The sequence below is a fragment of the Saccopteryx leptura genome, chromosome 1 (genome assembly GCF_036850995.1).
Source record: "Saccopteryx leptura isolate mSacLep1 chromosome 1, mSacLep1_pri_phased_curated, whole genome shotgun sequence".
NCBI classification, from domain to species: domain Eukaryota; kingdom Metazoa; phylum Chordata; class Mammalia; order Chiroptera; family Emballonuridae; genus Saccopteryx; species Saccopteryx leptura.
The window spans coordinates 368420190-368437835 of record NC_089503.1 but is presented as its reverse complement, the minus strand read 5'-3'; the positions used below and the strand labels follow the sequence as shown (position 1 = coordinate 368437835).

Sequence of the window (17646 nt, the reverse complement as noted above, 5' to 3'; positions counted from 1 at the left end):
GTATCTGAAGTATTAAGGTAGCACAGTATCAAGGACCAGAAGCACTGTCGTTATACCTCTGTGGGTCAGGAGCTGCTCATACAATCTCTTTGTTGCCTACATATAAGGCAGGGTATTAATACCTGTGGCGCATCTCCATGTTGTCACTGTGTGTGAACAATCATGTCAGTGGACTCTACATGAATAGAGGCTGAAATAATTGACTTGCTCCAGCCCAGACCCCACCTTCTCCCCACCTGCTGCCAGTGCCTCGTGCACCTAGCCTCCATTCCACTGAATTGTGTGTGGCTCTGCAGGTGCCGCACCCGGTTTTACTCCCCTGGACTTTTACTGATTCTTTTTCACCTGTTTAAACCACATTCCCACTTGATTTTTCACATGGCTTTTTCTTATTCTTCAAGACGCAATTTAGGCTTCCTGTCTTCTGAAGCTCCGGGCAGCAGCACTGGCCGCCTCCTGTGATCCTGGGGTAGTCTGTGCCTCTCTCCACTAGCACCTGTCTAGTATATTAAAGTATCTGTTTATGAATCTTCTCTACCAGACTATATTCCCTACATCTCTGTGCTCCTAGCACCTAACACAGTGCCCAGCAAAGAGGAGATAGGTATAGGGCATGTCTGCTGAACGAGGCTGAAGAAGATCACCTGTGAAGTATGTATTTGCTCCCATAAAAGATGAGTAATATCTTAGGCAAGCCTTTTAGAACCAACATTTCATCAAAACAATTAGAAAGAAGAATTTGGAGATTGCTATGAGTGCCCAGGGGCAGTAAAACTTCTGGAAGCAAGTATGGGTAGAAATACAGTCATGTGCTGCACTGTGACATTTGGGTCAACAGTGGACCATGTGGCCAGCAGTGGTCTGCTAAGATCATGAGGGAGGTGAAAAATTACTATCGCCTAGTGATGTCATAATCATCATAATGTCACAGCGCATTACTCACATGCTTGTGGCAATGCCGGTGTAAACCTACTGCACTGTCAGTCATATGAAAGCAGAGCACATACAATTATGAACATAGCATATGATCCCTGATAATGACAGTGCGTAACTATGTCACTGTTTTAAGTATTCACTATACTGTACTTATTTTAGAGTGTATTCCTTCTACTTATTTTTAAAATATTTGTTGTGAAACATTGTAATACTAGCAGCAGCCTGATACATTTTGTGTTTATTGCATCTCTTAACTGCATCATATTCTCTTGTGAGTAATTTGATCTTGTGTTGTTAATCAACTCAGCATATACATCCACTGCTAATGTTGCCGGGAAGAGGCTATGTTGAGGGACTGATCTGGAAATGAAATTAAAAATGATTAAGGACCACAGAGATAAAAACTTAGTGATGGTTACAGCTCTCCAGTCAGGCATGGCCCAGTCCATCATAGCTCAATCTTGAAGAACAAGAACAAAGGCAGCGAGACTAACAGAATTTGAGAAGGGCCTTTATTTAGGACACGGAGAAACTGCTCATGACCTGGATGGAAGATCAGACACAGCAGTGGGTCCCTCTCGGCTCCATGAGGCTTCCAGCCAAAGCCAAGGGTTCGTTTGTGATGTTGAAATAAAAGGTTGAATCCAACTGCAATGTTGAATTTTCTTCTAGCCCTGGATGGTGTAAACAATTTGATTTAAGTATTGCTATTTATTACATAATGTGAAAGTGAGTGTTGAGTCTGCAAGTGCTGATGTGAAGGCAGCTGAAGAATTTTTGGAAACTCTAGATGAGCTGCTTTTGGAGGAAAATTACCCACCAGAGCAAATATTCAATATGGACGCAACCTCCCCATTCTGGAAATGGGGTCATTAGAAGGACTTTCATCCCTCAGGAGGCCAACTCAACACAAGGTTTCACGGCTTTTAAGGACAGGAAAACAGTCTTTTTTGGGTGCATTGTTGCAGCTACAGATAGAAACACTTGTTTTTTTTTTGTTGTTGTTTTTTTTGTTTGTTTTTTTTTTTTTTCATTTTTCTGAAGCTGGAAACAGGGAGAGACAGTCAGACAGACTCCCGCATGCGCCCGACCGGGATCCACCCGGCACGCCCACCAGGGGCGGTGCTCTGCCCCCCAGGGGGCGATGCTCTGCCCATCCTGGGCGTCGCCATATTGCGACCAGAGCCACTCTAGCGCCTGAGGCAGAGGCCACAGAGCCATCCCCAGCGCCCGGGCCATCTTTGCTCCAATGGAGCCTCGGCTGCGGGAGGGGAAGAGAGAGACAGAGAGGAAAGCGCGGCGGAGGGGTGGAGAAGCAAATGGGCGCTTCTCCTATGTGCCCTGGCCGGGAATCGAACCCAGGTCCTCCGCACGCTAGGCCGACGCTCTACCGCTGAGCCAACCGGCCAGGGCTTAGAAACACTTGTGATCTGGCACAGTGTGAGCTTCAGGGTCTTCAACAGTGTCAGTGGGAACACGCTGCCAGCGTCTTACAGGGCAGCCAGAAGTCACGGACGGCCCAGCTCCTCTTCCAAGATGCCCTCTTGAATCGTTATGCCAGTGAAATGGAGTACTGTTTGGAGCAGAAGTCCCCAAACTTTTTACACAGGGGACCAGTTCACTGTCCCTCAGACTGTTGGAGGGCCGGACTAAAAAAAAACTTTGAACAAATCCCTATGCACACTGCACATATCTTATTTTAAAGTAAAAAAACAGAACAGGAACAAATACAATATTTAAAATAAAGAACAAGTAAATTTAAATTAACAAACTGACCAGTATTTCAATGGGAACTATGGGCCGTCTTTTGGCTAATGAGATGGCCAATGTCCGGTTCCATATTTGTCACTGCTAGCTATAACAAGTGATATGACGCACTTCCGGAGCTGTGATGCGTGTGTCCTGCATCACCGGAAGTAGTACTGTACGTGAGTGACTTCGTGCTTTGTGGCACCACCACATACAGTACTCCAGGAGCACAAGATGTGGATGCATCCTGTGCTCCTCTCACTGACCACCAATGAAAGAGGTGCCCCTTCCGGAAGTGCGGCGGGGGCTGGATAAATGGCCTCAGGGGGCCACATGCAGCCCGTGGGCCGTAGTTTGGGGACCCCTGATTTGGAGAGTAACATACCCTTCATGATTTTGTTTATTGGTGATGCTCCTAGACAGCCTCCTTTTTTGGAAACCTTCATCCTAACATCCAGGTGGTGTTTGTCCCTCTAAAACCCTCTTTTTGATGAAACCAATGGATCAAGAAGTTATAGCAGCTTTCAGGACTACTCCACGAGGAGGACCCTTGCCAGGCTGTAGCTGCCTCTGAGGGGGACCCTGTGAGGACACCGCTGCAGTCCTGCAGGGATCACAGCATCTGTTGCTGCGTCAGGACCCCTGAGGAGCCTGGGGTGATGTCACCAAAGAACGTATGAATGGCACCGGGAGAAGTTACTCAAGAGGTTCACCCGTGACTTCAAAGGACTTGCCAAGGATGAGGAGGTTGTAAAGTCAACAGGGCTGTGGTTGAGGTGGCGAACAACGTCCACCTGGGTGTGGATAAGGATGCCGTTGAGGAGCTCCTAGAGGTGGGTCCCGAGGCAGTGGCCCATGAGTAGCTGTTGGAACTGGAACCGGAATGCATAGGCGAAGAAGAGAGGCGAGAAAAAGGAAACTGCAGGAGAAGAAAAAGAATAATCCCCAAGAAAATTCATGGTGAAGGGATTAGAAGCTTTTGCAGACTTCAGCAAGCTCCTTAAAAGTTTAAAAACATGGACCCCAACATGAAAAAGTTTTTATTAGTAGAGGGTAATGTTCATGATTGTAAGTATTATCTGCTTATAAGAAAATTTATGATGTAAGAAACAAACCAAACAAACCAGCTTGGACGTATTTCTGAAAACAGTGATGCCTCCTCAAGGGGAGCCTCCGGCAGGCGCTTCCGGAGGCTTCCAGGAGAAGGCACTGTCGTCACAGAAGACTTGCCAGTGGGACGGGAGGTGGCGCGGGAAGACAGTGGTACTGATGACCTTGACCCTGTGTAGGCCTGGGTCAATGTATGTGTTTGTGTCTTCATTTTTAACAAAAGAATTCTAAATAAATTAAGAAAAAGCTTATGGAATAGGGCATAATGAAAAAAATATTTTTCTATAATTGTACCATGTGTTTGTGTTTTAAGCTGTTATTACAAAAGAGTTGAGCCCTGGCCGGATAGCTTGGTTGGAGTATCGTCCTGATGTGGAGAGAAGTTGCAGGTTTGATCCCTGATCAAGGTACATACAGGAACAGAGAGATGTTCCTGTCTCACTCTCTCTCTCCCTTCCTCTCTCACTAAAATCAATCAATAAAATTTTTTAAAAATTTGAAAAATCAAGTTGAAAATTTTTTAAAAATCAAGTTGATAAAGTAAAAAAGTTACAGTAAATTAAGATTAATTTATTATTGGAGAAAAACATGTTCTTATAAATTTAGTGTAGCCTAAGGGGACAGTGTACATAAGTCTTGGGGAGCGTACAGTACTCCCAGGCTCTCACCACTGACTCACTGACCCACCCAGAGCGACTTCCCGTCTGCAAGCTCCATTCTTGTAAGCACCCTACGCAGGGTTACCGTTTTATCTTTATACCATATTTTTACTGTACCTTGTCTATGTTTAGAGAAGTTTAAATATGCAAATACAATTGTGTTAGGATTGCTGACAGTGTTCAGTACAGTGTGCTGCGCAGGTCTGTAGCTTGCAGCGACAGGCTACCATGTAGTGTAGGCGGTTGTTGGCCATGCTGTCTAGGTCGGTGTGAGTGCTCTGCGATGTTCACACAATGCTCAAGTTGCCTGGTGATGCACTTCTCAGAAGATATTTCTGTTCATAATACATGGCTGTACCTCTTGCTATCAGGTTTTTTTTCCTAATAGAACTCTTTACCTATGAATGTGCTCACTGAGAATTGTAATAAAATCCTTGCCTCACCCTCACATATTTTGGCAGCATTTGATGGAGTATAAAAGAAAAATAGTATGGGAACAGATTTAGTTTTTTTTTTAAATTTGTAGCTGATTTTTAGAGAGAGAGAAGAAGGGAGAGAGAGAGAGAGAGAAACATCAATTTGTTATTTTGCTAATTTATGGATTCATTGGTTGATTCCTATATGTGCCCTAATCAGGGATTGAACCCACAACTTTGGGGTATCAGGATGATGTTCTAACCAACTATGCTACTGTGCCAGGGCCAGATCTAGATTCTGATCAAGCAAACTGTTCTACCAACTTTAGTTCCTAGATAAGTATCATGTAAGGTAGCCGCCCAAGGTCCTACTGCAAAGCGCAAGGGTAATGCTATTAAATGTCAAGGAGTTTTACCCAACCAAGAGGTAGGACGGGGAGGGATGCAACAGAGTGCGCACCTTTTTTGTGAAGGGGCTTTGATCCATCTTATGAGCTGATAAAAGCTTTTGAGTCCTAGACTACTTCTTCCCATCCATTCTCATTAGCATAATCATAATCTTGTTTCTCCTAACCTGTTTTCCAAAGAAAGAAACGGATGGGAAGGCTTGGGTAGGGAGCAAAGAATAGTGAGGAACCACTGTAGCTTTTGGTTTGTTTTGCCCTATCTCAGCCACTCTGTATGATGAAACGAATTCTACCTCCGTACATGTGGCACATTAACTGTAGTGTTTGGTCGGTTCTTTCCTTTATTACAGATAAATTCTCTCTGCCTATTCACAACAGTCTGTGTTGGAAATGAGTGGGAGCGCTCCACTTACCAAACAGCAAATGCATTTTAGCTCTCCTTAGTCTGTAGACTTTAGTCATTTAAACCCTGAACAATGTAGTTGTAAAGCAGGGATGGGACACTAATAGTCTAGAGGGACAAAGCTATAGCCAAGCTAAGGGTCAGGGACAGAAGTGGATATATGCCATTTGACAATCATGACACTCACAACTGCTCAATTAGGAATAAGTAAGCATGGGTCCAGTGGCCAGATGTGTTCTAACAGACTGGCTCTATCTATGTGGAGATGTGCTGGTAGGGAAGAAGAAGATACCGGGACTGGGAGAGTTAGCCTGCTATGGAGCTGGCCCCTAAAAGCAGTGTGAGGAGGATTATGGGACTTTTTAAATTGAATTCATTGGGGTAACCCTGGTTAACAAAATTACACAGGTTTCAGGTGCCCAATTCTATAATCCATCATCTGAACACTAGATTGTGTGTCTATCCCCCCACCCACCCCCCAAGTCAAGTCTCTATCCATCACGATGTGTACTTGCCTTGTTAAGAAAGCCTGGGCAGAAACCCTGGTGGGTGGGTCATACGAGCAGGAGCATCTAGAAGTGATAATGCCCATAGTCAGGGAGGTGGTTCATCTGGATTGAAACAGGACCCAGGCTGTAGCTTGGTGTGTGAGAAGCCTGGTGCCAGGACTCCGGGCCTATGGGCTGATATTTAGGGAGGACTTCATTCCAAGCAGGGCAAAGGAGGTGCAATTCAGGAAAGGCAGGTAGAAGCCTGTTGAAACAAAACAGGAATTTGAAAGGAAGGTGCTAGAGCCTTACAGCTACATCCCTATTTCAAAATCCCCCAACCTCCCCCTGCATCGCCCAACCAGGCTGCCGTCCTTGTGCGGATGCAGGTGCAGAGTGAGTTTCGATCCCACCACTGTGCATTTCTGCCTAGGCTCCAGAGTAGGGCGAAGTGTTGATGCAGGTGCAGAGAGAGTTTCGATCCCACCACTGTGCATTTCTGCCTAGGCTCCAGAGTAGGGCGAAGTGTTGATGCAGGTGCAGAGCGAGTTTCGATCCCACCACTGTGCATTTCTGCCTAGGCTCCAGAGTAGGGCGAAGTGTTGATGCAGGTGCAGAGCGAGTTTCGATCCCACCACTGTGCATTTCTGCCTAGGCTCCAGAGTAAGGCGAAGCTCGTTAGTATTCGGTGTCTCACCCCAGGTCCTTCTGTCCGTGGCAGCTTGTATAATATATTCACTGAGCTGTGTGTTGCCCTTGGAGCAAATTAGGTCATTGCCCATCCACTGGGCCCACTGGTTATATTCTAGCTATGACGATCACATTACTACCACCCTAGAAAGTGGGTGCAGGGTCACAGTTCCAATCACTACACTTTGAATGAACACAGCAGTCACTGATTTTTGAGGGAGTATCCTGTTACCTACCAATAGACCAGGGAGCATCTGGACTAATACATACACTAAAGTGCCTGAATAGAATTTTTAAAGAGATTTGGGGAAAGTATCTATAAGTGAAAAGCAAGGTACAAGTTGAGTTTGCTAAGAAAGCATAGCAAAAAGGAATCAGAGAAAAAGAAGTCCGCTGCATTGTAGCCGGCAGTGACGAGAGAGAGGAAGACAGCCTCTGAACCACTTACGTTTTGAGACAAACAAATCCTAGCATCCTGGAGTGATGCTTCCAAGCTCTTCTTAGAACCTGAAGGAGAACTATATACATAAGCTCTCTAATACTCCTACTCTACTCACCGGAGAACCTTTGCACCTGCAATTTGTTTTGAGTTTGCTCTTCACAAGGAATGGAGAGTTCTATATGAACAAGGAATCTGAGTTTTCAGTACTTATGGCTGTCATCCCTCTTCTGTGAGACAAAACTCAAGAAATAAAAAGATTAGAAATATGCAAGTAAATAGGAAAAATGAACCAAGTCATGCTAAGATGATCGCAAGGGCCAGGGTTGGGGCTGGGAGTGTGACCAGCGCTTCGACAGTAAAGGGGTCAGTGGACATCAGCAATGGTTTCCCTGTAGCCCTGAGAGTTACTTTGTAGCAACATCGATCACTTCTCTAAGGAATGATCCTGGCATAAAAAATCTATAAATAAAGAGGAGAGAAATATGCTGTTACTTTTAGTATATTTGTAAATATTAAAATTTCTTTTAAATAAAAGTTTTCTAGTTTTTTTTTTCCCCAAAGAAACTTACTTTGTAATTTTTAAACACAAGCAGCAGCATCTTTAATTCTTGCTTCCTGTGTGTTTTCAGGAATTACCTCCTTATAATGGTTACGGGCTAGTTGAAGATTCTGCTCAGAATTGCTTTGCTCTCATTCCAAAAGCTCCGAAAAAAGATGTTATTAAAATGCTGATGAATGATAACAAGGTGCTTCGATATTTGGCTTCACTGGTGAGGAGAATTTTTATATACTAAGATTCTGTCCTGTCTCAGTGCCATGCCTGCAGGCAGGTGGGATGAGGTTAAGTATGGTGTCCCTGAACCAAGACCTAGCTCAAGTCCTATCTCGCACAGAAATCCTTTTAGATCATTAATCTCTCCACCGCAACCCTCAAGTTTTGACAGATATTTTTCCTTTTTTTATTAAGTAGTTATGAAAGCCTGACTTATATTCAATGTATTTATGTATGTGTGCCTTTCTGGTGCGCTGTGATTTCCTTGAGGGCTGGGACCATGTCTGTCTTTTCAGCATTACCTGTGATATCTAACTTGATGTGTTTTATGTTTATTAAACATAATAAATGGAATCATTTATTGACATCAGTTGAATAGATGTTGCCTTTGAGAGGTCATACAGCCAGTGGTTGAGAGCATAGGTCTGGAAACACACAAATTCAAATTCTGAGTATTCCACTCACAGCATGAATTTCCTTAGGCAAATTATTGACAGGAATTCAAAGGATAATGTCTTTTAAAATATAGAAAAAGCTTGATCGAGTGGTGGCACAGTGGATAGAACATTGGCCTAGGATGCAGAGGACCCATGTTTAAAACCCCGAGGTTGCTGGCTTGAACGCAGGCTCACCAGCTTGAGCACGGGGTCTCTAGCTTGAGCGTGGGATCATAGACATGATCCCATGGTCACCGACTTGAGCCCAAAGGTTGCTGGCTTGAACCAAAAGGTTACTGGCTTGATCAATGGGTCACTGGCTCAGCTGGAGCCCCCCCCCAATCAAGGCACATATGAGAAAGCAATCAATGTACAACTAAGATGCTGCAACAAAGAATTGATGCTTCTCATCTCTCTTCCATACTGTTGACCTGTCCCTTCTGGGAATAGGAATTGGGAGTGGGGAGGGGTAGGTCAGGTGGTTGTTCAAGCTCCAGGCAGATGTTGGAGCACTGTGGGAGCACTCCAGACCACTGCGGCAAAGCCAATATCACAATAAAGTGAGCTGTAATCATTTTGCTGGTGACAGGTCTTGCCTTCAAGCTGTAAAAACACAACTGTAAAGTGCAATGTGGCAAAGCACAGTACAATGAAGTGTGCTGTATGTGGTGTGTGTATGTGAAAAAATAAACATTAAATGAAAATTGTTGACTAATATATTTTATTTTATTTTTTTAGAGAGAGAGACAGACAGACAGACAGGGATAGACAGACAGGAAGGGAAAGGGATGAGAAGCATCAACTCATGAGCACCTTAGTTGTTCAGTGATTGCTTTTTCATATGTGCCTTGACCAGGAGCCAGTCACCCTTGCTCAGGCCAGTGACCTTAGATCAAGCCAGCAGCCTTGGGCTTCAAGCCAGCGACCTTGGGGCTCCAGCCAGTGACCATGGGGTCATGTCTATGATCCCACACTCAAGCCAGCAAACCCCATGCTCAAGCCAGCGACCTCAGGGTTTCAAACCTGGGTCCTCTGCATCCCAGCTGTCCCAGGCCAACCCAACGCTCTATCCACTGTGCTACCGCCTGATCAGGCATTTTGGGAAGGTGTTTTCCAGGTTCTGTCAGTGTTGTCTCTTGACTCCAGTGGTGGTTACATGGATGTTCACTTTATGAAAATTTTTTGAACTGTACATTTTGTGGGGTTTTTTTGTAGCTTTCTCTCTGTGTTAGAGTTCACAGTAAAATAATATTTGAAAGGACACCAACAGGACTATTAGTAAAGAAGTAGTGTGTATCTTCCTATGGGCAAGAAAAAAAAAGTGATATTCTGGTCATGGTCATTTCCACATGTTTTTCCCTGACCCGTTGGTAAAATAGAGGGTGTATGCACTCAGCTCATCACCAAAGCTCTGAGTGGTGAGCCCCAATGCCTTCGGTGCGCCTCTGCCTGGAGCCCTGCTCAGAACTCTGTGTTTTATTCGAAGTGGGATGGGAATGCTTGGAGGTTTGAGAACAGAGGAGTGATGTGGTTTGATTCTTATTAACTATATTGTGGATTTTAAAAAAAATTTTATTGGGGTGTTCGATCAAAAAAATTTGGACACTTAGATTAGGGAATGATATGAGGAAATTATTTTACGAAGAGGAAACGCAATGTCTTTCTTTGATAAACAAAAAATTATTACACAAATACTTCCATGGTCTGAGTGAGAAGATATATGCTGAAGTTGCAATACGAGAAGACTTTAGTCAAGAATAAGCATGTCTGTATTTAAGCTTGTTCAATCTGGAATTTGTGGCTTAAGGGTTATGTGATCACCCTCAGCGACTTGATTTAGGAGAAGTCTTATCTGCAAGATAGTTCTCAGAATCATTTTCAGCTCTCTGAGACCTCCCATCTTAAATTTTCTTTTTAAAATTATGTATGTAAATGGATATGTTTAAAAAACCAAACTTTGCATAATCATCTTAGTGTCCACGAAGTTGAACATGTCAGCCAAGAGGTTTCAAATCGGCAGCCTGTGGGCCGAATGCAGCCGACATACTTGCTTTGTTTGGCCTGCACAGTGCTTTAAAAGGGTTGAAGTCAACATAAAATCAGTTTTATACAGTAATCTAGATTCCCACCTCCTCGTGATAAATTGGAAGAGACAGTAACATTGGGCCTACATGCCACAAGGCAGCGATCAGCTGGAGTTGAGCTGGGGCAGCCTCTTCGGATGAGGCACGCCCTTTCCAGGCTACCAGAGCCCCCAGCCCTGCCCCGCCCTGCCCCGCCCCGCCCCGCCTCTACTGTTCATTTATAGTATAACGTATGCAGCAGATTTACATTATAAACCTAGTCCCTGTAGGTATTTAATTTGGGGGTGTCTGGATAATTCATGTACCTACATGATATCCTTTATTATATTTTATTTTTTTAGGAATCCCCCATCCCAGAAGACAAAGACCGCCGATTTGTCCTGTCTTATTTTCTAGCCACTGACATGATCAGTATCTTTGAGCCTCCTGTTCGCAATTCTGGTATCATTGGGGGCAAATACCTTGGCAGAACAAAAGTTGTCAAGCCACACTCTTCGGTGGAAAACCCCATCTACTATGGCCCTAGTGACTTCTTCATTGGTGCTGTGATTGAAGGTAGGTCTACTCACAGTTTAGGCTTTCTGACTAGCCCGGGGAATTTAATTCAATTAACCCCTATAAGAGGCCATTAGGCTGCATTCCAGCAGAGAGAAAACTAATATTTCTGCATATGTGGTCCAGTGCCTTAATCTCCTCCCTTATCAATTAAACTGTAAAGTGGTTGTATTTTTTGGCTATAAACGTAGACCCTGAGCTTCCTGCCTCTCTAAACCATTGCATGTGAGTTTAGAGAGCTACTGAAAGTTCATTAGGCTAAGTCACAAATGCATGTCTGTGAATTTCTCACTGGAGGATCAGTATTATTTCACTCCTGATTGCATGATAAAAACATAGTCAAGCTATGTGTATTTCTACCCTCTCCCAGTGTTTGGCCACCGGTTCATCATCCTTGACACAGACGAGTATGTTTTGAAATATATGGAGAGCAATGCTGCCCAATATTCACCAGAAACACTCTTGTCAATTCAGAACCATATTCGAAAGCGAGAAGCCCCTGCACCAGAATTGGAAAGGTATGTTTGATCATCTGCGGCCCATTTTGGCTTTGGCACATGTGAGATATTCAGGAACAGTTCTTAATAAAATGAGCGGGTAATCACAGTTTAGATTTTCATATTTCCTTCACCAAGGAGTTATTAGTCATACATATAAGGTTTTCTGGGTCCAATATAACAATTAGTAACTTAGAACATTTTCAACTTTATTTAGCAAATAAGTATTGAATGCCTAGTATGGGTCAGATACAATCATTAGGGCCTTGGGCTTTTTCTGTAAACAAAATAAAAAAGAAGTTGCTTCCATCACGGTGTTAACCTTCTAAGCAGTGGGAGATAACCAACGAAAAACAAGTAAATTATACAGTATATTAGGTGAAGAGTGCTATGGAAAATTGGAGCTACGTCAGGGTAGGTGTTTCTGGAGAGCGGTGATGGATTACAGTTGATCAAAGGTAAAGGAGTTAGCTATGTGGGTATCTGTAGGAAAAGTTTTCCGGGAAGACGGAATGGTGAGTGCTGAGACCCTAAGCAGCAGCGTGCCAGGACTACTCAGCTACACTGCTGAGAAGTGGCCGGTGAGAGGGCAGCATTGTGCCCGGATGGCGCAGTTACACTGCTGAGAAGTGGCCAGTGAGAGGGCAGCAGCGTGCCCGGACGGCTCAGTTACACTGCTAAGAAGTGTCCAGTGAGAGGGCAGCAGCGTGCCCGGACGACTCAGTTACACTGCTGAGATGTGGTCAGTGAGAGGGCAGCAGCGTGCCCGGACGGCTCAGTTACACTGCTGAGAAGTGGCCAGTGAGAGGGCAGCGTGCCCGGACGGCTCAGTTACACTGCTGAGAAGTGGCCAGTGAGAGGGCAGCAGCGTGCCCGGACGGCTCAGTTACACTGCTAAGAGGTGTCCAGTGAGAGAGCAGCAGCGTGCCCGGACGGCTCAGTTATACTGCTGAGAAGTGGCCAGTGAGAGGGCAGCAGCGTGCCCGGACGGCTCAGTTACACTGCTGAGAAGTGGCCAGTGAGAGGGCAGCAGCGTGCCCGGACGGCTCAGTTACACTGCTGAGAAGTGGCCAGTGAGAGGGCAGCAGCGTGCCCGGACGGCTCAGGTACACTGCTGAGAAGTGGCCAGTGAGAGGGCAGCAGCGTGCCCGGACGGCTCAGGTACACTGCTGAGAAGTGGCCAGTGAGAGGGCAGCAGCGTGCCCGGACGGCTCAGTTACACTGCTGAGAGGTGTCCAGTGAGAGGGCAGCAGCGTGCCCGGACGGCTCAGTTACACTGCTGAGAAGTGGCCAGTGAGAGGGCAGCAGCGTGCCCGGACGGCTCAGTTACACTGCTGAGAAGTGGCCAGTGAGAGGGCAGCAGCGTGCCCGGACGGCTCAGTTACACTGCTGAGAAGTGGTCAGTGAGAGGGCAGCAGCGTGCCCGGACGGCCCAGTTACACTGCTGAGATGTGGTCAGTGAGAGGGCAGCAGCGTGCCCGGACGGCTCAGTTACACTGCTGAGAAGTGGTCAGTGAGAGGGCAGCAGCGTGCCCGGACGGCCCAGTTACACTGCTGAGATGTGGTCAGTGAGAGGGCAGCAGCGTGCCCGGACGGCTCAGTTACAGTGCTAAGAAGTGGCCAGTGAGAGGGCAGCAGCGTGCCCGGACGGCCCAGTTACACTGCTGAGATGTGGTCAGTGAGAGGGCAGCAGCGTGCCCGGACGGCTCAGTTACACTGCTAAGAAGTGTCCAGTGAGAGTGGCTGGAATGGAGTGAGTGAGAGGCAGAGGAGTGGGAGATGGAGTTAGAAAATTAACAAGGGTTAGATTGTGTGGGACCCATTAGGTCTTTGGAAAGATGTTGACTCTTCTCTGAGTGAAATGGAGAGTCAATGTGGGGCTCTGAAAAGAAATAATAAGATTTGACATATGTTATGAATTGATTAGGAGAGAAATTAGGAAAATATTGCTGCAATCCAGGCAAGAGATGACAGTATATGGACCTGGATAGTATCAGTGAAGTTCGGGAGAAGTGGTCTGATTTTGGATATATTTTAAAGGTAGATAACATAGGGGATATAAGAGAGAAGGTGTAGTTAAGGATGATTGCAAGGTTTTTGGTCTAAACAGCTGGGAGGAAGGAGTTGCCATCATCTGAGATGAGGAAGATGTTCATTTGGGGTAAAGGGAGTCTTTTGGGGAGGGGAGGATTTCAGTTTTGGGTACAGGGTTTCAGATAACTATATATTAGATATCCAAGTAGAGATAGCAAACAGGCTGTTGGATAGGCAAGCGATCTGGGCTGGAGATGGAGATGAGGGGTTGTTGGCGTATAGAGGATATTTTAAGCCACGAGACTGGGTGAACTCTCTAAGGGAGTCAGTGTAGATAAGGAGCTCCCAGGACGGGTCTCTGGGGTCCTCCAGCACTCGGAGTTGAGAAGAGGAAACTGAGTAGGACGGCTAGTGAGGCAGGAAGAAAACCAAGTGGGTGTGGTATCCTGGAAATGAAATGAGGAAAGTATAGTCTTCCCTTTGCACAGGACTATGGGACTATACAAATGACTGTGCAGAAACAATCTTAATAATTGGTGGGATATTTTACTGTTGTTCTGTGATCTTTAAACGTGATTATATAAACTTTAAAAACACTGATGGTTAGAAATATATAGGAAAATGAAAAAACAGTAAAACTAGTTTTCATTTAGTACACTGTAATTTAAAACATTGGCAACATTGAGAAAGTGTCTTATTTCTTTGTAAAAGGAAAACTTATCAAGAATAGTTTGAAGAGTGCTTGCCTTTTTCTCATTGTATAACTTATGATATAGCACAAACATCTTTTCTATGCCTTGGCAAATTGTCATATTCTTTTCTAAGTTTGGATCAGCTTCCAACATGTTATTACTTTTGCTTTCAATGTTGTGAAACGTCTCCGAGAGTTCCTTTAATGACGGTGAAATCCCTCTGCAAGTTCTTTTACAGCGCAGTTTTCCCCGGATAAGTTGGCCTTCACCAAGGGAGTCCGTCTGGCTGCACCAAGAATCCCCTGAGTGGCAGCAGTGTTCGCATCCCCACAGGCAGCTGTTTCTCCTCTAACTCCATGATGTTTGATTGGAATTTTACTTGTAGCGTTATCACTTTTCCTTTGCTACACTTTCATCTTTATTGGCCAAGTCTCTCTTTTGTCAAACATCTTATGGGTTTATCACTGAAAGACAAGGAGGCAACTTAGCTACACACTTTGTTGTCTACATGTGAACTGAAAAACAGATGCCCAGTGACCAGTCACCAACAGACTCGGGAAGAAGTGCTGTGATTGTCACTGGTGATGATACACACCTGTTACTTATGCAGTGATTCAGTGGGCTGAAAACCTGACAGTGAATTTGTACTTTATGCAATTACTCACAGTTAGTAAACTGTAGTTAACTGAAGTTTGAACCATGTTGAGAAACTGGGTTATTTAAACAGTGGTAACTGAGAGTCATGTCTGTTGGAACTGTGCAAAGCGAGGATTACCTGTAATATAAAGGGAGACAGAATAATTTATTTTGTCAAATGGGGACTTAACAAGGGAGGGCAGACTGGGGACCTTAATGGAGAGTTTCAGCTAAATGGGAGGGTGAGAAACCCCGATGGGAGTGGACTTAAGAGAATGGGAGCAGAGGAATTCAAGGATGGAAGGACAAATCTTTTGAGGAAGCTAAGTGCAAAGAGCAACAGAAATGGGGCAGGAGCTGGTAGAAGGAAAAGTGGAGTTAAGAGCATCTTGTTTGTTTTTAAGATAGCATGTGGGTGTGTAAATGACGATGCTTCTGTAGAGAAGGCAAAGCATTGCTCAGTGTGTGTGAGAGGGAGATCTGTGGAGTGTGCGAGGGCGGGGCTTAGCACAGGGGAGGAACCGCCTCAGACAAGCACCAACTGTTCATCTCAGGCAGTAGTTCTCAAACTTTTAGTCTCAGGACATCTTTATAGTCTTAAAAATTATTCAGAACCTGAAAGCATTTTTATTTATGTGGTTTGTCTTTATGAATATGTACCATATTAGAAATTATAGTTGACATTTAAAATATTTATTAATGTTTTTAAAACAAACTTATTTCATTTTAATGCATATAACATGATTTTATGAAAAAATATTTTTCCCAAACAAAAAAATTTAGTGAGAAGAGTGGCATTGTTTTACAAATTTTTTTTTTCAAGTCTCTTTCATATCTGAAGAAGAAAGATCTATTTTCATTTGCTTCTGTGATGAGCAGGCCTATTGTGATATCATTCATCATGGAACCTTTGGAAAACTCCACTGTGCATTTATGAGAAAACGAATTTAGAAAGCAAATAATGATTTAGTATTACTAAGAGAACAGCTTTGACCTCACAGAGCCCTGAAAGGGTCTCAGGAACCACCAGATGTCCTGGAGATTACTTAGGTCTGTGGGAGCAGTTAAGAAGCGGAGTGGGCTGGTGGGTGGGCAGATGTGGGTGAGGGTTTTGCTGATGGTCTCACTGTTTTCACTGCAGTAGGACAGTAGGAAGCATGAGGTTGGGAGATGTTGGAGGGTTCAGGAGAGAGGGAAGTTGCAAAATACTGTGTTCTACTGACCACATAAATTAAATGAAATGAGTATAAAAATAAAATGAAAATAAATATATTGTATATTTTATCTACTAAGGAAGATAAACAACTGTCCACTTCTATAATTGATATTCACCATCACTTAAAAAATACATCCTGAATCCAGAGATGTGAAAAAGGTGAAAAAAACCTTGTCTTAGCCAGAGGAGATGTGGCAGCTGTCTAGGGCAGCGGGAGGGCGCGTGGGCTGGGGCGGGGCAGCGGGAGGGCGCGTGGGCTGGGGTGGCATCGTGTGGTGCCGGGGCGGGGAAGCGGGAGGGCGCGTGGGCTGGGGCGGCATCGTGTGGTGCCGGGGCAGGGAAGCGGGAGGTGCGTGGGCTGGGGCGGCATCGTGTGGTGCCGGGGCGGGGAAGCAGGAGGGCGCGTGGGCTGGGGCGGCATCGTGTGGTGCCGGGGCGGGGAAGCCGGAGGGCGCGTGGGCTGGGGCGGGGAAGCGGGAGGGGCGTGGGCAGCGGGAGGGCGCGTGGGCTGGGGCGGCATCGTGTGGTGCCGGGGCGGCACTAGGGGCTGAGCCGGGGTTCGTCGTCACATGTTTAATTCAACCACTTCTCAGAAATGGTTTTTTGTACTTTTTCCATGTCTATGCAAATACCAGCAACACTGGAAAGCTGCTTGCTTTGAAATACTACCAGTAGAATTTTTTCAGTTTTTTTCTCTGATTTAGTAATGACAAAAAGATGGTGCTGTGGCGCTTAGAATGAGCTACCAGCGCAAATAAAGAGGGATTCACGTTCTGGGTTAAGAAATCCATTGCTGTCCTTAGTTTGATCCCGGGAGTCAGCTCGAAGAGAGAGAGAAAATGCTTGGAATCAGGTGTCACCCCTTTCATGTCCTCTAGCCCTTTCCTCCTTGGCTTCTAACTCCCGCCATCTGGTGAAGAACCCATCAGCTCTAAGGAAGCACAGACCTTTTATTTGACTGATCACTGTGAAGAGTCCTAAAAGGGGGATCCACAGTATTTGTCAGGCCTAAGCACTTTTTATATCAAGGGTCAGTTACAGGATGGTGAAATTTGGAGTTACAGTTTCTTTTTCTAAGCCACGAAAGTAAAATAATGAATAGGTAATGGAGTATCTGAAGTTCTCTTTGGGGTTTGGGTCCCCAGTGCAATTCACTGAACTCAGACACATAGCAAATGCTCGCTAACCCCTCCGTGGGGGATCCACACGTGTGACTAGCATAAAGACACACATGTTCACGTACATTATTGTTCGTTTAGCATTCCCATGTGTGTGCTTCAGTCTCAAGGGGACCCTCTTCCCCTAATCTAGGATTCTTTTAATCCTCTTTCACTTCCAGCCACCTTTTCCATATAGACATTTCCAAATATTCTCATTTCTTTTCCGTCTTCTTTATGCCCCAAGCTCTTCCGCATTCCCTTAG

The 17646-nt window shown here is 45.1% G+C and overlaps 1 protein-coding gene across 1 annotated transcript in view; it reads left to right on the top strand.

The window, feature by feature from the left end:
- Positions 1 to 17646, top strand: part of EFHC1 (EF-hand domain containing 1) — a 65455-nt gene that overhangs the window by 32254 nt on the left and 15555 nt on the right. Inside the window, exons 7-9 of the mRNA XM_066359209.1 lie at positions 7930 to 8070; positions 10935 to 11148; positions 11519 to 11666. Coding sequence (XP_066215306.1) covers positions 7930 to 8070; positions 10935 to 11148; positions 11519 to 11666 — 503 coding nt within the window. The remainder of the gene's footprint in view (positions 1 to 7929; positions 8071 to 10934; positions 11149 to 11518; positions 11667 to 17646) is intronic.